The sequence below is a fragment of the Octopus bimaculoides genome, chromosome 3 (genome assembly GCF_046866305.1).
Source record: "Octopus bimaculoides isolate indiv1 chromosome 3, ASM4686630v1, whole genome shotgun sequence".
Taxonomy (NCBI): Eukaryota; Metazoa; Mollusca; class Cephalopoda; order Octopoda; family Octopodidae; genus Octopus; species Octopus bimaculoides.
Genome location: NC_142930.1, coordinates 78,022,969 through 78,045,742, shown reverse-complemented (window position 1 = coordinate 78,045,742; position 22,774 = coordinate 78,022,969). Strand labels below are relative to the sequence as shown.

At 39.8% G+C, this 22,774-nt stretch overlaps 1 protein-coding gene across 4 annotated transcripts in view; it reads left to right on the top strand.

Moving 5' to 3' along the window:
* Positions 1-22,774, top strand: part of LOC106880813 (double-stranded RNA-binding protein Staufen homolog) — a 179,383-nt gene that overhangs the window by 133,216 nt on the left and 23,393 nt on the right. For all 4 annotated transcript variants that reach the window (XM_089349260.1, XM_052966317.2, XM_089349259.1 and 1 more), the window contains one exon: positions 14,239-14,385. In XM_089349260.1, coding sequence (XP_089205386.1) covers positions 14,239-14,385 — 147 coding nt within the window. The remainder of the gene's footprint in view (positions 1-14,238; positions 14,386-22,774) is intronic.

Sequence of the window (22,774 nt, the reverse complement as noted above, 5' to 3'; positions counted from 1 at the left end):
TGTGTTGTTCCTTTTGGTTACTTAAGCCGATTTATAATGGATATGGGGTACCTGTTGGTGTTTAATATTTCTAGGAATCGTGTAGAATACTCTCAAATATATATGTATTATATATATATATATATATATATATATATATATATATATCTTAATATATAAATCTGAAGTTGTGTGTTTGTGTGAAGCCTTTTTGAATGTTTATAGAAATCCACATTTTCCACTTTTTCGTAAAAATTTTTTACATCAATGGAATTTTCTCGATGTGAACTTTCCAGTGTAGTAATTAGATTTTTAAAATTCCGTTTACTTTGTGTGATTTAAGGGAGATTTGACTGTTGTTTCTAGCAACTTTTATATTTCATCCCTGCTACCTGGAACGCCATTCTTACACACACGCTCAACATAAAAATATAGAGAGTAAGAGTTAAAGAGGTCTCCCTCTTTAACTCTTACTCTCTATATTTTTATGTTGAGTGTGTGTGGAGAGAGAGAAAGTGATACATACAACGTCATAGATTAAACTTTCATCTCAGTGTTCTTTACCTATTTTTCATAACATAGATACGTAAAAACACACACAACCACACATACATGACCTGTGACAACAACATACACATTGCTCTCAATCTCTATTCATTTCTCCCCCTCTTCCTCTCTCGCTCTCTCAAACGTATACACGTGCAAGTAAACAATCATTCACATCGTGGTATATTTACAAAACATTGATGGCATAACTACAGAGTTGTATCCCCCAACTTTGGAAGGTCATAACTTTCATAAAAATGAAGATTTTTTTATGAAATTTTCTATGCATATATTATTTATTATGTAGATTCCAAATATACAAAAATTTTCGGTGAAAGTATTTTGGAAGGGGGTGGGGTACAATATTCGGAAATTCCACTTAAATTCCTCTTAACTTCCAGGAAAATGAATATTTTTTTCATGAAATTTTGTACAAATGTACCTTGATGTATGTACATTACAAGCATGTAGGAATTTTGAAGGAAACAACTGCAGGTTATTTTTGAGAAGTGTTCCCCACTCGGTGGTGTTTTGGAGCAAGTCGTCCATATTTGTTTCATTTTTCTCTATTATGTGCTTATGTGCATCCTTAGATTTCTAATGAAGTAATAGGCAGTGAAGAGAAGCAGTCATAAGAAAACTTTTAACTACCCCTATTCCTTTCTCTCCCCCTCTCTACCTCTTCCTATCTCGCTCTCTCAAAAGCATAAACGTGCAAGTACACAATCATTCAGTAAAATATAACTCATGTTCGTCAATGTTTTGTAAATTTACCACGATTTTCACTAGGGTGTTAGGATTAGGGTTTTAGGGTCAGGGTTAGGGTTAGGGTTTAGGGTTAGGGTTAGTGTTAGGATTAGGGTTGGGTAATCGTGTGGGTGTTAATCTGAAAAATTACAGATATGTGAAAAGTACCGACCCTGCCATCTATTATAACTTTTGTTGTTCTGTTTAATATATACATAGATTATGCCTCCAAAGAAGAGAGTTTGCTGGGGAAAGACAGCAACCGGTTTAAAATGACAGCCACAGACTGCAGCAATTCACCACATTCCAGTAGCTACTTTGAACATAATGCAAAATGGTGCATCAACACCTTCAGCCCAATCTGATAGAATTCTGGCAGAACTGTGTAGCAACAGATTGCCAGCAATTGCTTCATCACAAATTGCCATCCTAGCTCCTGCAAAAAGGGATTGCCCTGCTATGTATAATCAGGGCAGCACAAAAAGTTGTTTTGCACAAGCATTTCTATAGCCAATTACACGGATGAAATTTACGTATGCTTAATAATTTTATGCAAAACAGCCTTCAGACTTTCCCTATTAATTTCATCGTCTTTTGAATTATGAACATATTTACATCATAAGGGTTTTTTCGTTGTAAGGCTTTCTTTTTTAGTTGATTTTCAGCTAGCAAGACTTATCGTAGATGGCATAATAAGTCACACCCGGACAAGGTCGGGTTATACTGCTAGTATATATATATATTGTGGATATAGCTTCACACGATGTAGAAGACAACTGGAGGTTTCTACGGGACAACCTGCTGAGGGCCACTGACCAGATCTGTGGATGGTGCAAAGTCCCCTCTCGACCGAAAATAACGTGGTGGTGGAACAATGTTGTTGAGAGGGCTATCAGACAAAAGATACAGGCTTAGAAGGACTGGAAAAACAGTGGTCGCAGGGAATTGTATCAGACTGCCAGGAGGGAAGCTAAGCGACAGGATTATTTAGCCAGAGGGGAAGCAGATAAGAAAAAATTTGCCAATGTTCTGCACCGTGAGGACCAAAGACTTGAGGTATTTCGTGTTGCAAGACAGTGTGTGAGAGAGAATCGTGATGTTGTGAGAGAGAAATGTGTTCGCATGGATGATGGTATGTTTGCACTAAACGAGGCTGCAAAGAAAGAGGTATGGAGACGCCACTACGAAAGATTGCTCAATAAAGAGAATGAATGGGAGAGAGAGAGTCTGCCGAATGTCGACCCAACAGAGGCACCAGCTATCCAAGTTGACAGTACCATGATAGATAAAGCAATTAAGAGTATGAAGACAGGGAAGGCCCCTGGCCCATCAGGAATCATTGCAGAGATGCTCAAAATATCTGGCTGTGTTGGCTATAGCCTAGTCACTGTATTGTTAACCAGGTGATACACGAAGGAGTCATACCCAATGACTGGTGTAGCAGCACCATTGTCAACTGCTACAAAGGTAAAGGTGACGCTTTAGATACAAATAATTACAGAGGTATCAAGTTGTTAGATCAGGTAATGAAAGTCACGGAGAGGGTCATAGCCCAACTAATTAGGGAGAGAGTCAGTTTAGATGAGATGCTGTTTGGGTTCATTCCAGGGAAAAGCACCACTGATGCTACTTTTCTGGTAAGACAGCTGCAGGAGAAATACCTAGCCAAGGATAAGCCTCTGTACCTGGCTTTCATTGACATGGAGAAAGCCTTTGACAGGGTCCCCCGATCACTCATCTGGTGGTCAATGAGGAAACTAGGGATAGAAGAATGTTTAGTGAGAGCTGTGCAAGCCATGTACAGAGATGCTGTCAGTAAGGTGAGGGTTGTCACTGAGTACAGTGAAGAATTCCGGGTCGAGGTAGGGGCCCACCAAGGTTCTGTCCTCAGCCCCCTCCTATTTATCATAGTCCTCCATGCAATAACAGAGGAATTCAAGACAGGATGCCCCTGGGAGCTCCTCTATTCTGATGACCTTGCACTAATTGCTGAGTCACTATCAGAACTAGAAGTTTCAGGTGTGGAAGCAAGGACTAGAATCGAAGGGCCTTAGAGTCAACCTAACTAAAACCAAAGTCCTAATAAGTAGGAAGGTAGAGAAAACACAAACCCCTTCAGGTAGATGGCCCTGCTCGATATGTAGAAAAGGTGTAGGTAGAAACTCTAAGATGCATCCAGTGCAAGCTATGGACGCATAAGAGGTGCAGCAATATCAAAGGAAGGTTAACTAGGAAGTTAGTTTTTGTATGTGGCAGATGCTCAGGAGCAATAAACACTGTAAATGTGCAGAAAACACCCTCTGCCACATTCCATGGAGAAAAACTAGACGTATTTGATAGCTTCCGCTATCTGGGTGACCAAGTTAGTAGTGGGGGAGGGTGTGCTGAAAGTGTAGCTGCTAGAATAAGAATAACCTGGGCAAAGTTCAGAGAGCTCTTACCTTTGCTGGTGACAAAGGGTTTCTCTCTCAGAGTAAAAGGCAGACTGTATGACGCATGTGTACGAACAGCCATGCCACATGGCAGTGAAACATGGGCTGTGACTGCCGAAGACATGCATAGGCTCGCAAGGAATGAAGCCAGTATGCTCCGATGGATGTGTAATGTCAGTGTGCATACTCGACAGAGTGTAAGTACCTTGAGAGAAAGGTTGAACCTAAGAAGCATCAGTTGTCGTGTGAAAGAGAGACAATTGCACTGGTATTGTCACGTGGCGAGAATGGATGAGGATAGCTGTGTGAAAAAGTGCTACACCCTAACGGTTGAGGGAACCTGTGGAAGAGGTAGGCCCAGGAAGACCTGGGATGAGGTGGTGAAGCACGACCTCCAAACATTAGGCCTCAATCGTGATGGCACCACCTTTCGAGCATGATCGTTAGCAACGTTGCCTTCCTGGCACTTGTGCCGCAGCTTCATGTTCCTGGCACGTGAAAAATCATTCGAGCGAGATTGTTGCCAGTGCCGCTGGACTGGCTCCTGTGTAGGTGGCACGTAAAATACACCATTTTGAGCATGGCCGTTGCCAGTACCACCTGAGTGGCCTTTGTGCCGGTGGCACGTAAAAGCACCCACTGCACTCTCAGAGTGGTTAGCGTTAGGAAGGGCATCCAGCTGTAGAAACTCTGCCAAATCAGATTGGAGCCTGGTGTGACCATCTTGATCACCAGTCCTCTATCAAATCGTCCAACCCATGCTAGCATGGAAAGCGGACGTTAAACGATGATGATGATGTATCTATGTATTTATTATATATATATTATATACTAGCAGCTAAGCCCAGTTTCACCTTGTCTATTTGGATGATATGGCTGTAAAACCTGCTCTGTGTAAGCATTCGACTTGTTGTGCACACTTAAGTTAGAAAACAATTTTAGAATGACTTTTTCTGTCAAAACACTAAAAATAACTGACCAACAAAAAAAAAACCAACCAAGATTCAACTAAATCAAAAAATAAACCCGAATTCTAAGCAAACAAAGATGAACCATCCCACTTCCATTGCACATGCACACGCAGACACACAGACACATTCACATACCCCCCTTCTACATATACACACATATATAATCACAGATTTGAAATGCTCACCCCTTCCTTTCTCATTCATAAACACAAGGGTATTATTATAGTAGATTATCTTGGTAACCATGGGAGCTATGAAAAAAAATACAAAGCCCAGCATCATCACCGGATTATTTTATACATCTGTGTAATTTTTCGTGCAATTCCACCCAAGACAAGAAAGAATCGCCCGTATCAAATTTATATATATATATATATATTATTATTATAAGACCCAGCAAATAAAGTGAGATCACAGCTGGAACCTACACCAGTGTCGCCTAACCAGCCAACTGAAGTACCCTTGGATCATAGGGCGACATGCCGTGCTTTAGGAGACCTATTGAGTCAAATACATCAACATCAAATGAAATCAAATCACAATCAAATGGAAATTGTAGTTGTGGTCCCCATGCCAGTGGCATCTAAAGAGCACCATCTGAACATGGTCGATGCCAACACCCTTCGCCCTGACTGGCTTCTGTGCCAGTGGCACATAAAAAGCACCATCTCAACGTGGTCAATTCCAGCACCGCTTTGGCTGGCTCCCATGCCAGTGGCATGTAAAAAACACCATCCAATCATGGTCAATGCCAGCCCACTCTGGCTCCTGTGCCAGTGGCACATAAAATGCGTCCACTTGGAGTTCTTGGTGTTAGGAAGGGTATCCAGCTGTAGAAACATTGCCAGATCAGACTGGAGTCTGGTGCATCCTCCTGGCTTTCCAGACCCCAGTCAAACCGTCCAACCCATGCCAACATGGAAAACGGACGTTAAACAATGATGATGATGATTGAATATATATATATATATATATATTATTTTCTACTACATATGTGGAAAATGTGCTTGTGGCATTGTTAGCTAACTCCTACATTGTTTTATTGATTTTGAGGAAACTTCACACGTGAGTAGAAATTATGTCTGGAAACTTTGTGACATACTTAGGTTGTTGAAAAAAATCAATAATACGGCCCCTGGAAGGGATCTTCATATCTAACTAATTATTTTGTTTTAAACACCTAAGGAAAATAACCCATAGCACGTGAATAAAATTGTTTTAAAACACTCAAGGGAAATAACCCATAGCACCTGCATTTACAGTTGTTAGTTTTCAGCGAAGTGATAAATGTTTGATTCTTGCAATCAGCGGACCTAATTCTGCATTTCACTACTCACAGTTTTCAACTGCTAAACCTTATTATTGCACTTTCTTGGTGCATGTACACTTTCAATGCCAATAACTCTGTCTTACACAGAATCCTATTATTAGGAATTCCCAATAAGCTATGAATACCCAAATTGTGAAGTCAGTGATATAATAACATGAAATTAGTTACCCGATAGTAAGAATTCAAATAAAGTAGCCCCGAAAAGGACTTTAATTCATTCCCAGAGTATACAGAACTTAGGAGGAAATACTGATAAGATATGTATACAAAAATCATGAAGCATGTTACGTAATAACAGGCTAATCACATATGAGATAACAATTGAAAGTAAATAACTCTGTGGTGTGGAAGTTTGGTTTCATTTTTTAATAATTTTAAGCATTCAAAGTATGAGTTCATTGTATTGGAACACACTTATTATTAGGTCATCCCATAAGTTCTGTCTGATTTTACCTGTTTTAAAATTGAATGAAATTTAATAGTACTTTAGAATGTCTAATGGAATTAAAAATTACTTTTATGCATTTGTGTACATTTAAACTAATTAATTATTAAATTCAAATTACGATAAACGTAAACAAACAAACAAAGTTTGCTTTTAGAAACGTTGAGATGTCTTAGAAAGTTAAAGAAGGGATTTTAAATTCTCAAACGCAGGATAATGCTAATAATATAGCCTGAACAGGATAAGCATTATCCTGCGTTTGAGAATTTAAAATCACTTAATTAATTATTATTTTACACAATAATAGAATTAACATTTCTTTGATTAAAACCCTTTCTAACATGGAAGTATCCAAAGAGCATTTGAGGTGCATAATGCTTTATGAGTACAAAAAAGGAAACTCTGCAGCCAAAGCGACTCGAAACATACACTCAGTTTATGAAAAAGAATGCTTGAATGAAAGAACTTGCAGAAAATGGTTTGCAAAATTCAGAAGTGGAGATTTCAGCCTTTTAGTTGAAGTTCAAACAGGACATCCAGTTGGGTTTGATGATAAGCTCTTTGAGGCATTACTTGAAGAAAATCCTGCATTATCAGTTGAAGAATTGGCAATAAAGCTTAGTTCAAACCATACAACTATTCATCGTCATCTTCAACTTGGAAAGGTTCCTAAACTTGGAAAATGGGTGCCTCATGAATTGTCCGAAAGCAACTGCAAATCCCAAGTTGGCATCCGCTCTTCCCTCCATTCTCACAAACTCATTTCACCCTTTTTGGATAGACTTGTGACTGGTGACGAAAAATGGATCTTCTATAGAAATGTTAAACATTGTAAACAGTGACTTGGTAAAAGGGAAAAGGCACAGCCACAACCGAGAAGGGAACTTCATTGGAAAAAGGTTCTTCTCTCTATCTGGTGGGATTGCGAAGGAGTAATTCACTTTGAATTGTTACCACCTAATGCATCAGTCAGTGCTCAGGTCTACTGTCAGCAATTAGAGCATTTGAACCAAGCTTTGAAGAAACAAGAACCTCTTTAGTGAATCAAAAAGGAGTGATGTTTCATCAGGACAGTGTGCAACCCCACACTGCAAAGATCACATCACAAAAGATCGGAGAGCTTGGTTGGGAAAAAATTCCTCATCCACCTTATTCTCCCGACCTTGCTCCTTCAGACTACCATTTGTTTCGTAGTTTACAGAATCATTTGGAGGACATAACTTTTGTAAGCCAAGAGGAGGTTGAAACTGACATTTCAAAGTTCTTTGCTTTGAAACCAAAAGAGTTTTACATTGAAGGGATTAAAAAGCTTGTAAATAGATGGCGGGAAGTCATAAATAATCAGGGAAAGTACATTGATGATTAAATTTCAATTAAATATAACATTTGATCACTTGTTTTCTTTATTCAAAATTGAGCCAAGTGAAATCATCGTGGATGATGCCAGTGCCATCTGTTTGGCATGTAAAAAACACTGTTTGAGCATTGGGCTTCATGGAGGCAGTGATGGATGACCAAGGCCTCTAGTGATATACCATGCTTGTGTAAACCTTTCAAGCCAAGTGAAGCACAGTCGTGGTCAATGCTGGTGTCAGGTCAATGGCACCCGTGCTGGTGGCATGTAAAAAACAACCACTACACTCTCGAAGTGGTTGGCGTGAAGAAGAGCATCCAGCAATGGAAACCTTGCCATATCAGATCAGAACCTGGTACAGTTCCCCAGCTTACCAGTTTTTAGTCAAACAATCCAACACATGCCAGCATGGAAAATGGATGTTGAATGATGAGGATGTGCATAGGTGTGATGTGTAAGTGGAAGTGGGGGTACGTGTGTGTGCGTATGCGCTGGAAGAGCATATGTGGGTGCATGTATATATATACTTCTATTATTTATGTATATTGGTGTGATAGATGTATGCTGATGTAGTTACATGAACGTGTATGGGGGTGCTACATAGACACTTGTGCGTGTGTTATGCGTATTTTTTTTTTTTTTGTACATGTCCTAGATATAGAGGCAATATTAGGAGTTTGCAGAGGATACGTTAGACTGTGGAGGCCACTCTGCATAGGCATTGGTGGTTAGTGGTTGGTTGTGAAGCAGCCAATCTTAAGGTGTTCTGTCCAAATTGTTGATAGCCAGTGGTTTGAAGTTCACCAGGAGGGTATACCTCTGGTGGCAACAATAGGATAGTTTCATATTTCCTGTTTATAGATACTGCAGGTTGATGGAGGATATGCAGTCTTTCACAGAGGCAGAGCTGCCAATTACAGGCACCGAGTGAATAGAGTGGTGCCCTGTCAATGATGGTTCATTCTGTGTTAGGTGTTTCATTCTGGAGGTCACAGAGCCTCCAGAGGAAGTGAAACAAGGATTGATTGCTATCTATTTCTTCACATTGAAGATTCCTCTTCTTTACATGGTTATAGTGGGTTTATTTTTTTAAAATATACTTAGTTCATGCTTATAATCAGATTCCCTTTAAACATGCTGATATGCCTAAAATTACTGCAGCTACTCCTTTTAGGCTCTTTGAATTTCTTAAAATATCTTTCAATCTTAAGTATGCTATGAATTTATTTCAAAGACTTATTGATGAAATTACTTGCTGTGCAGCATGAACAGCATTTGGAGTGACTTTTTATCAGGTATCACAATATGGCATGGTGACTAGCCTTAGTTAATGCCTTCTTGGTGTGTCTTCAATAGCATTCAATAGCATTGATAAAGACGGAATCTGGTGTTGAGGGAAAAAGTAGATGCAATTATAATATTCCTGTTCCTACATTATTGAAGAAATTGTGAGAGTTCATTGGCCTCGTAAACTTCTATAAATAGTGTCTTTTTTTTTTTTTTTTTTTTCTCAATTCTTCACAATTTATCTCACCCTGGTATTTCAGCAGTGGTGAAACTATGTATGGCCAGGCTTGCAAAAAGATATTTGTAACTGGATGCAACCCTGTATATCTTGACAAAAATCTAAAGTTCACTGTCACATTAAAGCACCTCTAGGAATATTTGCAACTTCTGGTGATCATTTGAAACATATTCCTATACATACTGTTGCTAATTTACCCTGGTACAGAGCAAGATGTATTTAACTTGTATAGACTGGTTTTCAAGCTGATCTGAAGCTGTTAAGAATATTTTATCTCTGACTGTTGCAAAAGTCCTAATTGCCAAGTAGATTTCATGTTTTGGTACTCTTATTACAATAACAGTTGACAGTTTTAATCTAGTCTCTTCATTGAATTAACCAAATGATTTGTATGACAGCTTACCACTCTGCTTCTAATGGGATGAAAGAGCATTTCCATTGCTCTTTTGTTATTATATTTCTAACCAAAATATACCCCTTAAGTGTTTCAATTAAATACTGGAATTTATCTTTGAAGAAAACTAGAAAATGAAATACACATACCATCAACTAAATGAAATAAACTCACATGCATACATAAATTCACAGGAACATAATAATGATTTGGTATACAAAATTTGTTACTCACCTTGAAGGTAAATTACAGTTAAATAAAAAAATAATAACATGGTGAATTTGATAAAGATATCTATAAAATCAAATTATATACATATACACATCACACAATCTTTCTCTGATGGAAACTTGTAAAGCACCCCACTCTACATAATGCACATTTGAAAGTTGCTTCAACTGACCATCCACTGGGACTTTCCTTTTTTGATGAAGACATTTGTGGCACTTCCTTTCATAACCCTCAAGTTTTTTTTTTTTTTTTTTTTTTTTTTTTTGTAATTTATGGAGATTGGCTGAATTCAAAGAAATATCCTTCTGGCAGGCTTTAGTTTTTCTCCCAACAGTTATTCTTTTGGATGTAAAATTTGCCTGCAACTGCATTGCTTACATCTGCCCAGAACTGCAGATGATCACATCACTTTCAAGTCCCTCCTGATTTGGTATGTAGTATAAATGCATTAACAATACTCATATTTACTATATATCCAACCAGCTACTCCCACCATTTATTATTTGGTCTACCAACTAGGTAATAGCTCATCATTTGATACAGCCAATCTACACCACGCATGTAAACTATTATCATTGAAGTTCATAAATGAGGTGCCATTTTCATCTACATGTGGTTGTGCACAGGTAAATAGAAAATTGATTTGTTTCTTATCTATGTATGTAGTCACGAGCAAATTTTGTTTCTGTCGTTAGATTATTTCACTTTTTTTTTTCAAATTTTGCTTTTGTTCATATCCAACTACATCCCTTTCCTACTTGCAATCACTGTAGCACATGTATGTGTTACCACAGCTTCTAAATTCACCGTAAGTTTGACCAAACTGAAAAATCGATCAAAAATTAATATACGGCTCTAGTTATGGTATGGGGGTGATAAATTCCAGACCATATTATACCCTAGGCTGTGTTGGCCCACATTATGGTCCCTTTTTCCCCATATCAAAATCAAACCCACAGTAGTACTAAACTTTGATCCCCACCATTTTGTAAGTTTTCCTGGTATATGCTGTTGGAAGCATACTCAGCCATTATAGCCTATCATGCCTTCATTGAGGGAGAGCTGTCTCCCTTATCTGTAGAATGTTTTATGTGTGTTTTGAATAAAGTTGTTGAGGAGTGTCAGTTTAACTAAGGGATCAAAGTTTGGTTCTACACGTATTGGTGTACTGTACTGCTAGTGTCTCTTACATGCAGATACTATGATAATTTAAAAAATTGTATCCTCAACATAATACTTGAAACACTCTGGTCTCCAAAAGGTTTGTCACTGCTCCAGTAGTTTGTAATTCTGGATCACTTTCTTATACCCATAATAATATTTAATTGTAAATAATTCTCGAATTTTGTCCAAGTATGTACAAAAATTACAAAGTATCATTTTAATCTCTGTGTAACAATTTGTTTCTGCAGTGGTTGTTTTAAACAAAGTGGTAAAAAAATTTTTAAATAGTCTAATGGTTTAGTCTCCTGAAAAAGACAGTGACTAGGTCCAGTCTCTTCAGAAAAATCATTAAAAAAATTAGTTTTCAAACTTTTACTCCATTCTGGTACAAATCTATTTTATTTGTTGCTATCAGAGTTACCGTCAGAAACTCTGGTTTCACTTTCAGAAATCAAAATATCCATTTCATAACCACACACCACATGGATATTTTTATTTTTCCATTGAAAATCTTTGAATTCTGCTTCACTGCTTGACAACATGAAACTAGTACCCATTTTTCATCAGTATTAAAAATTTTCAGAAAATCAATGAAGAAAATATCTGGAAATAAATCTCCAAAATTTCACAGAGGTCAGATATCATGCCAGATAATATCGCTGTAACTCAATTGTTTACATAGTGAAGTTACATGTTTTCACGGCTGAACTAATAAGATTTGTGCTAAAATTATCATTTAAATATTACTAGGTTATTTTGGGCATGTATGGGTAGGTCGGTAAAGTAAACTAATAAAATTCTTGGGTGTCTATGGGCGAGATGGTAGTGAAAAGGTTAACACAGCTTTATGAACATATACTGACTCATAGATGGTTGGAATCCCTGCCAGTGTTTCTCTAGGTTTATGTACAGCTATTAAAGAAGACCGCAGCTACTTTTTAGTGGAATTACTGTATGGCATGGCAATCACACTACCTGGTCAGATGGTAGTTGCAACAGTTAACCAGCAGCATGATTCTGCTTATTATGTTCATTGATTGCAAAGCTATATGGTGCAGTTGATTAAAACTTTTGTTCCATCAGATGCAAATACTTCTTATGTAACAATGCAGTTAACCATCCATTGTACACTTCTTATTCTGGATTTGAGAAGCAAAACAAAAATATATGCAAGGAAGACAAGAAACTGTTAGTATTGATAGACTTAAGAAAGCTTTTGTTCAATCAATACTTATTCCAAAGCATCTTTTTTAACATCTACAACGTTTAAACAATCAGAATAGGAATAGGAAAATAACACGTTCTGTCATAATTCTTCCTTACCTCACACAGATGTAATCAGAAGTGACAGAAAAGTGTATTGGTCAACCAAATATACACAAATCTACTATATTCAGTTTTTGATTTTAAAAAATAACTACTTGTGTAACTACAAAATTCTATGTATTAAAAATAATATTTTTCTTCTACTTTTCTCTCTATCTTATTGCTCGTGTTTGGTTTTCAACACTTTTGAATACAAACATTATTATATTTCTTTCACTTTTGTACATACCTTTGTATATTCAATTGCATTATTTTATATTTTGCATATAAGTTTCTCACCACATAGTTTTATTGTAAATGTTTTCACTATAATTGTGTTATTTCATTCACTTCTCCCACTTGTTCACTGGTAGGAGACTCATATAGTAAGGCCTAGAATCAAAATCTCACATTTTCAGTTACCAGTTTATGTCCACACTTGAATCAGGTAATGTGCCCTGATTACCAACCAATCAGCTAGCAGAAAAACAATGCCACACAGTAAAACATTCTTCAAGTTTCTAGAAGTTCCTGTGCTTTTCTTCATATAAGAGCAAAAGCCTGTCAGGATCAACCAGAGCATGGCCCTTCAAAACATAAGCAACCTGCCTTTACAATGTTATATGTTCCTTTGTTGAAATTTAGCCCAGAGTAAATGGAATTCTTCAGTTATGACAAATGCCATTCCTGCCTCTCAAACAACACTAATCTTTCTGTTCGTAATTTGATTACAGCTAATTTTGATTCTAGCTTTCTACAATATACTACTGGCGACTACTGGAAAACTTTATGTATAAATGTAAATATTGTTATAACTTTAATGATAAATAAATGTATTTCAATAATGTGCACATTTGGTTTGTTATAGGGCAACATGCAGCCAATTAATACCAGCCAGCAATGACCCATATAGCAACTTAACATAATTGTGGTTTCCCCAGGTCCTGCTGGACATGAACTACCCTCTCCTCACCATGCAGGACTTGTACCTGATTTCCTCATGCACACATAATAGTGAACATAGCCACAATGAGCTGATCAATGATGACTCTGATTGACCCACTGGGATTGTAAATTATATCCTGGACTTATTGGATAAACTCAACTATCCTCAGATATCCCCATTATTAGTCTCCAGCTCTTTCTTGATCCTTGAAGTACTGGTCATGTTCAAGAAGCTGACCATCTGAGTTGCTGTGATTTGCCACAAGATCTATGAGCACAGCATGTATTTTCATTTCCTTCCCTTGTCAGATTTGAATCAGCCTTATCATTATGCCTAAAAGGGAAATAAGTGTTACATTAGGTTATCTGTTTATGACCTGCCAAATCTATGTTCACAAATACCTGTTACATCTTGTATATATTGAGAGAAAGAGAGAGAAATCTATGCTTTGGTTTCCTACAACCTACTCTCTTCATTCTCTGTAGAAAAAAATATTTTCATTTATTTGGTTAAAATTATTCTTTTAATAGGGAGACCAGTGCGCATGACATTTATTTATCCTCTAAAACTGATAAGATTAATACAGTTACTGTTTAGATAAGTCAGTGTCAGTAAAAATGTAGTTGGGAAGAAATTCTAGAAGAGGGTTGATGATCTGGAGAAGGTTTTCAGAAAGTGAATAGTGTTGGATCTGAGATGGAAGTGGAGTGAGAAATTAAGGGTATCACGTGGTACATTTTCTTTATGATAAGCAAACATATGTAAGACATTACATATTGTATATGTAATGTCTCCTGTTCTTATATAAAACATGTATATTCAATTGTTATGTTGTCATTCTAATTGTTTCCTCTTGCCCTATATTACAGATGCAGAAGGCAGATCCTAACTATGGTGTTGGCATTAACCCTATTAGCCGTCTCATTCAAATCAGACAGGCTAACAAAAAGAAAGAACCTATATACTCTCTAATTGCTGAACATGGTCTCCCCTGGCGCAGAGAATTTGTCATGCAGGTTAGAGCATTTTTTTCTCTCTCCTCACCTCCAAAGTAAAATGGCTGTACACTTAAAATACAGGAACACATCATCAGATCTTAATGCTATTATTGTGTTGTGGTTTCTGAATAAGGCATCTAATTCTGCAAAGTTACCAGCAAGCACAAAAAGTTTTAGTTTGTGGAAAAGAAGGAAGGACTCTACTCCCAAACAGGTAAAAGTGGATAGTAGTAATTGTATAGGCATGGCTGTGTGGTTAAGAAGTTTGTTTTTCAACCACGTGGTTTCAAGTTCAGTCCCACTTGTAGTACTTTGAGTAGGTATCTCTTACTATAGCTCCAGGCTGACCAAAAACGTTCTGAGTGAATCTGAAAGCTAGAAACTCAAAGAAGCTCATTTTGTGTGTATGTGTGTGTATGTAAAATCATTATCATTTAACATCCATTGATTTGGGCCTTCTTGTCTTGACATAGTGTGATAGTTGTAATTGAATGTCACTGTCATACAGTTAGCGTTATTTGTTTTGCATCTTCTATGAAAAATGCTTGGTAATGGGAAATTATTGCTTTACAGGGAAACAAATGAGGGTTGGCAACAAGAAGCCATAGAGATTCTGCCAAAATGAATGCTATCTCATCCATACAAGCAGAGAAAAGTTGACATTAAATTGATGATGGTTATGTTGATGGCAGTGGTGGCACTACACAAGAAGTGTAGTGAGATCACAGGCAGACTGACATATCTATACACATATGCATGAGTATATTTATACATATAAATAATCAGAAGTTTTGATGATGAGGAAACGATGATAGATGTGTGTGTGTATCTGCTTTTCTCTGTCTCTCTCGATCCCCCTCACTCGCAATCTCTCTTCTCCTACCTATTTGCATTGACCCCTCGCTTCGTTCACCAGGCCTATAAAACTATAGCGTGAGCATCGAACCCCTTCACTCGTTCATAGAACCACTGCCGAATTAATACGACCATAGAAGCATGTACAGATAAGTTCTGTCTTTCTCACCTGTATTGTACTTTTCTATGTATTTTTTGTCCTGATTCGTAATATCTTAAGTGCTCAAATTCATTTTCAGTAGTCCCTAATGATGTTGTCAAACTCATTCATTTATTCAAGTTTTTCAGTTTTAATTTCCTCACATAGTCACCTATCTCTATAATTCTGTCTTAGACTTAGCTGGCCGAAAACCCTTATTTCTCAAAATTCTATTTATACCATTCAATATTTAATGTGTCTATGTGACAGAAATCCCCAAACCTACCTCTCTATTCTCCCTCATGCTGGCATAACCCCCGCCCCCACCCCCCACCCCTCTGTTTTCCTCTGTCTCTTTCGATATCTGCTTTTCTCTGTCTCTCTCGATCCCCCTCGCTCGCAATCTCTCTTCTCCTACCTATTTGCATTGACCCCTCGCTTTGTCCACCAGGCCAATAAAACTACAGCGCGTGCGACCGAATTACCTCTGCAGCAATGGCCTTGGTGCAACCGCCCTCCCACCCCCACTGCCAGTACCGGAAGTCCCTATCCTCTACACCAGTACCAGAAGTTCTTAACTGTTTCCCATGAACACTTCTAAAGACTCCACGCCATTCCCCCCACCCCCACTTAGGGTTTATCTCCTATGTAAGGAAGCAATCATTTGGTGCAAAATACGATAGTGTAGTAGATGCAGGCTGAAGTGATTGCTACTGATTGTTTATGAATTCTGCAAAATGCGAGCTTTCTTTTCAGGTACATGACGCTGCTGTTCCCCGCCCCAGGGTCTCATGGTCCCATACCTCCCACACCCTCAGGTTTGGCACTCTTAACATCGGCACACTGAAAGGTAGGTCTGGTGAAATTGTTGAGATGATTGAACGGAGACGTGTCGATATCTGCTGCCTCCAAGAAGTAAGGTGGAGAGGTGGTTCCGCTAGGTTCCTCACAGGCAAAGAACACAGGTACAAGATTTTCTGGGCAGGGAACACAGACGGGGTCAGGGGCGTGGGTATATTTCTTGCAGAGAAATGGGTGGATAAGGTAATCGAGGTAGTTAGAGTATCCGATAGAATACTTAAGATTAGATTAGTCCTTCACCATGGGTTAGCAACCATTATCTCGGCCTATGCCCCTCAGCCTGGGCTACCCGACGGACAGAAAGACCAATTTTATGACTCCCTCCTGTAGACTACCTCGTCGACGAATGACAGGGACCTTCTCTTTGTGGCTGGTGACTTCAATGGTCAAGTTGGACAACATTCAGGGGGCTTATATGGCGTACATGGAAGCTATGGTTTTGGTTCCCGCAACGAGGAGGGAACCAGGCTGCTGGAGTTCTGTGATGCAAATGACCTTATGGTCTACAATACTAACTTCAGGAAGCCTGCCAGTCACCTAGTCACCTACCATTCTGGCAGACACACTAGCCAAATTGACTACATCCTCGCCAGGAAAAGGGAAAGATGGCTGCTTATAAATGCCAAAACCTTCCCAGGCAAAGAATGTACCCCACAACATAGACTAGTAGTTAGTGACTTCAGGATCAGGGCTAAGTGGTTGCCTAGAAGACGACCAGCTTGGAGAAGAAGGGTCTAGAAGCTCAAAGATCCTGCGAATGGACAGAGATTTAGAGACTTATTACTCGGAGCCTTCGACAAATTAGAGGGGGATGTAGATTCACACAATGTAGAAGACAACTGGACTTTTCTACGGGACAACCTGCTGAGGGCCACTGACCAGATCTGTGGATGGTGCAAAGTCCCCTCTCTACCGAAAATAACGTGGTGGTGGAATAATATTGTCGACAGGGCAATTAGGGAAAAGAAACAGGACTGGAAGAACAGTGGTAGCAGGGAATTGTATCAGACTGCCAGAAGGAAAGCTAGGCGACAGGTTTATTTAGCCAGAGGGGAGGCCGATAAGAAAAAGTTTGCCAATGTTCTGTGCTGTGAGGACCAAAGACTTGAGGTATTTCGTGTTGCAAGACAGTGTGTGAGAGAGAATCGTGATGTCGTGGGTGAGAAATGTGTTCGCATGGATGTTGGTACGCTTGCACTAAACGAGGCTGCAAAGAAAGAGGTTTGGAGACGCCACTACGAAAGATTGCTCCATAAAGAGAATGAATGGGAGAAAGAGAGTCTGCCGAATGTCGACCCAACTGAGGGACCAGCTATCCGAGTTGACCGTACCATGGTAGATAAAGCAATTAAGAGTATGAAGACAGGGAAGGCGCCCAGCCCATCAGGAATCACTGCAGAGATGCTCAAAATATGTCAGTGTCAGCTATAGCCTAGTCACTGTATTTTTAACCAGGTGATACTCAAAGGAGTCATAACTAATGACTGGTGTAGCAGCACCATAGTCAACTGCTACAAAGGTAAAGGTGACGCTTTAGATACAAATAATTACAGAGGTATCAAGTTGTTAGATCAGGTAATGAAAGTCACGGAGAGGGTCATAGCCCAACTCCTCAGGGAGCAGGTCAGTTTAGATGAGATGCAGTTTGGGTTCGTGCCTGGGAAAAGCACCACTGATGCTATATTTCTGGTAAGACAGCTGCAGGAGAAATACCTAGCCAAGGATAAACCTCTGTACCTGGCTTTCGTTGACATGGAGAAAGCCTTTGACAGGGTCCCCCGATCCCTCATCTGGTGGTCAATGAGGAAACTAGGTATAGAAGAATGGTTAGTGAGAGCTGTGCGAGCCATGTACAGAGACGCTGTCAGTAAGGTGAGGGTTGGTAATGAGTACAGTGAAGTACTCCGGGTAGAGGTAGGGGTCCACCAAGGTTCAGTCCTCAGCCCCCTCCTATTTATCATAGTCCTCCAGGCTATAACAGAGGAATTCAAGACAGGATACCCCTGGAAGCTCCTCTATGCTGATGACCTTGCACTAATTGCTGAGTCACTATCAGAACTAGAAGTTTCAGGTGTGGAAGCAAGGACTAGAATCGAAGGGCCTTAGAGTCAACCTAACTAACTTCAGGTAGATGGCCCTGCTCGATATGTAGAAAAGGTGTAGGTAGAAACTCTAAGATGCATCCAGTGCAAGCTAGGGACGCATAAGAGGTGCAGCAATATCAAAGGAAGGTTAACTAGGAAGTTAGTTTTTGTATGTAGCAGATGTTCAGGAGCTATAAACACTGTAAATGTGCAGAAAACAACTTCTGCCACATTCCAGGGAGAAAAACTAGAAGTGGTTGATAGCTTCCGATATCTAGGTGACCAAGTTAGTAGTGGGGGAGGGTGCGCTGAAAGTGTAGCTACTAGAATAAGAATAGCCTGGGCAAAGTTCAGAGAGCTCTTACCTCTGTTAGTGACAAAGGGCCTCGCACTCAGAGTAAAAGCAGACTGTATGATGCATGTGTATGAACAGCCATGCTTCATGGCAGTGAAACATGGGCCGTGACTGCCGAAGACATGCGTAGGCTCGCAAGGAATGAAGCCAGTATGTTCCGATGGATGTGTAATGTCAGTGTGCATACTAGACAGAGTGTAAGTACCTTTAGAGAAAAGTTGAACCTAAGAAGCATCAGTTGTGGTGTGCAAGAGAGACAATTGCGCTGGTATGGTCATGTGGCGAGAATGGACGAGGATAGTTGTGTGAAAAAGTGCCACACCCTAGCAGTGGAGGGAACCTGTGGAAGAGGTAGGCCCAGGAAGACCTGGGATGAGGTGGTGAGGCAAGACCTTCGAACATTGGGCCTCACCGAGGCGATGACTTCTGACCGAGACCTTTGGAAATATGTTGTGCGTGAGAAGACCCGGCAAGCCAAGTGAGACCGAAATCCAAGGCCTCTGCCAGGGGTGTAGCCAGCCTACTTATGCATACCTTTCCTTCATTGGACACTAAACTTCGCTTGCGAAGACCTGTTGAAGCAAGTGAAATCGAAATCAAACTAAATTCGATGACTGGCACCCATGCCAACCTCTCCTTCATTGGACACGAATCTCAGCTTGCGAAGACCTGTTGGGGCAAGCGAAATCGTGATGGCACCTGTGCCCAACGTCACCTTTCTGGCACTTGTGCCCGCAGCATGTCTAAGGACTTTCAAGCGAGATCGTTGCCAGTGCCCCTGGACTGGCTCTTGTGCTGGTGGCACATAAAATACACCATTTTGAGCGTGGCCGTTGCCAGTATCGCCTGACTGGCCTTCGTGCGGGTGACACGTAAAAGCCCCTACTACAGTCTCGGAGTGGTTGGCGTTAGGAAGAGCATCCAGCTGTAGAAACTCTGCCAAATCAGATTGGAGCCTGGTGTAGCCATCTGGTTCCACCAGTCCTCAGTCAAATCGTCCAATCCATGCTAGCATGGAAAGCGGACGTTAAACGATGATGATGATATATATATATATATATATATATGCACGTTAGAAAATCATTCGAGCGAGGTCGTTGCCAGTGCTGCTGGACTGGCTCCTGTGCAGGTGGCACATAAAAAACACCATTTTGAGTGTGGCCGTTGCCAGTACCATGTGATTGGCCCTTGTGCCGGTGGCACATAAAAGCACCCACTACACTCTCAGAGTAGTTGGCATTAGGAAAGGCATCCAGCTGTAGAAACTCTGCCAGATCAGATTGGAGCCTGGTGTAGCCATCTGGTTCACCAGTCCTCAGTCAAATTGTCCAACTCATGCTAGCATGGAAAGCGGACGTTAAATGATGTTGATGATGATGATATATATCTCAGTGTCATCATCATTTGACATCTGTTTTCCAGGCTGGCATGGGTTGAATGGTTTGACAGGAGCTGGCAATGCAGAGGACTGCACCAAGTTCCACTGTCTGCTTTGGCATGGTTTTTACATCTTCATCATCATCATCATCATCATCATCATCATCATCATCATTTAACGTCTGTGTTCCATGCTAGCATGAGTGGGATGGTACCACAAGTGCCAGCCAAACCAAAGCCTGCACCAGACTTCTGTGACTGTTATGGCAGGATTTTTACAGCTGGATGCCCTTCCAAACACCAGCCACTTTATAGTGTAGATTGGATGCTTTTTAAGTGGCATCTGCACTAACAGTAGGTACATGCAAGACAAAAACTTTTAAGACGGGAGGAGGCATTGGAGGAGATAGTGAGACAGATATAGGTGTCTTGCTGAAGAGGAAGTATCAAGTTACCAGGCTGGAGAGAGAAAGGTCAGGAATGATGACAGAAACAGATGTGCTACCTGCCTTTCCTAATACAGGTGACTTGCTATAGAGGAAATACATAGTTACCACAGTTAGAGGGAGATAGTGAGAGACAGATGGTGGCAATGAGCGAGGGCATACTCTCAATGTATAGGAATGAGAATATAAATTGGTTGAGCATTGCTAAAGGTGCATGTGTAGTGAGTCCACATGACTACCAAGAAGTTGGGAAGGAGGAGACTGCATCACTTGGTGAAACTTGTGTATATTGAGGGATGGACAAGATAGCAATAATACAGTGGGAAAGGCAGTGAGCACAGGATTGGGATGCAGAAGTGGGGCAGTTGAGATAAGCATATTGCATGAAAAGGGAAGAAATGTGAGGAAGAGAGGAGAGATGTAGTTTGGTTTATTGAAGTAGGGTGTGTGATAAACTTTTATGTTACATGTGAGTGGAAAACAGCGCTTCCTGAACTCAGTTTTGCTGAGGTGGGTGGGTTTTCTCAAGAACCTCATTGCCAGACATCTTGAGCCATTGTCATCACCTCCATGTGGCCCAACATCTTGAGGTTGGTCCTCACTACTTCATACCATGTCTTCCTAAGTCTCCCTCTTCCACACTTGCCATCTACTTTAAACAGTTGACATTTTTTTATACAGCTGCCTTCATTCTTACTCATCACATGTCCAAACCAGTGTAGTCTTCTTTTTTATATGCTGCATCTGATTCCTCTTATGCCCAATAATTCTCTCAGCCCATTTACACTTTTTCATGTGCAACACTAGTGTTGCATATCCATCAGAGTATATTAGCTTCATTCCTCTCTAGTCTATTCATGTTTTCTGCATTCAGAGCCCATGTCTCACTACCATGAAGTATAGCCATTCATACACAAGCATCATACAATCTGCCTTTCACTCTAAGAGAGAATCCTTTTGTTGCCAGCAAAGGTAATATCTCTCTGAACTTCCTCTACCCTATTCTAATTCTACTAACAATAATTTCTGAACATCTTCTGCCCACTGCTAATTTGGTCACCTAGGGAACAGAAACTATCTACAACCTCAAGAGCCGCCTGAGCATTTGAGAGAGTCTAATTCCCACATGTTCTTAGTGCTTATTGTTTCTGTGCATCTGCCACATACAAAGATGGCTTTCTCTGCTAACCTACGTGACATTCCACTGCTCTTATCTGTCCATAGCTTGCACTTGGTGCAACAAATAGAATTTCTTCTAATACCTTTCTTACTATCATCAACTTAGCACTGAAATTCTCATTTGAATATGACTAGGTTATTTTGGCTGTTTTGGTATCATTTGACAATGTAATTCTCAGCCAAATTCAGGTGGTTTGGTATCAAAATAGTTAAGCATCTCAATGGTCCAGAAACTTCCCCTGTCTTATTGTTGTGGTGAAATCCTGACACTCCTGTGAGATAGAAAGTCAACTGTCCTAAACCGTATAAAGGTGCATGTGCACTGTCAGTGAGGGACAGTGTGGTGTGTGCAGGCTCTTTGTGAAGACAGTCATAGAGTCGTTGAGAAGAGATATTGTTTATTACGGGTTACTTCTGATTTATATTTGTATTGTTATAGCTTTGTTATAAGTCCACATTATAAAGTGGCATATTCAGTGAGTTCAAAGAAGGACATAGCAGTGTCGATGAGACATTCGAAGTTCACAGTGGATGTTCTTAGCATAGCTTCCATAGTTCAGTTGCAATGGCAACTACAACAACAAGAGCAGAAACAGTTGAAAAAGCAACAAGAAGAACAGAAACAGCAAGAACAGGTATAACAGCAACTACAACAACAAAATCAACAGTTGTTGGAATTATTGTTGCAGTCAAAAAATACTTCAGGTTCATTTTCGGCAGACACAGTTGCTAATTCAATTGAAGAATTTACATATAATCCAGAAGAAGGGATTACGTTTTCTGCATACTTCAGAAGGTATTAAGGAATCTTCAAGGAAGAGTGTAAAAGCTGGGCAGATGAAAAGAAGGTACGTCTTTTAAGGAAATTATCACCAGCAGAACATGAAAAGTTTTGTAATTACATCTTGCTGAGAAAACCATCCGAAATTTGTTTCGAGGAAACAATTAAGCTTTTATCTAAAATATTCAGAAATAATTACAGAGGTATCAAATTGTTGGATCGGGTGATGAAAGTTATGGCTCAACTAATTAGGGAAAGAGTTAACCTAGATGCGATGCAGTTTGGTTTTGTGCCAAAGAGAAGCACCACTGATACTTTATTTCTGGTAAG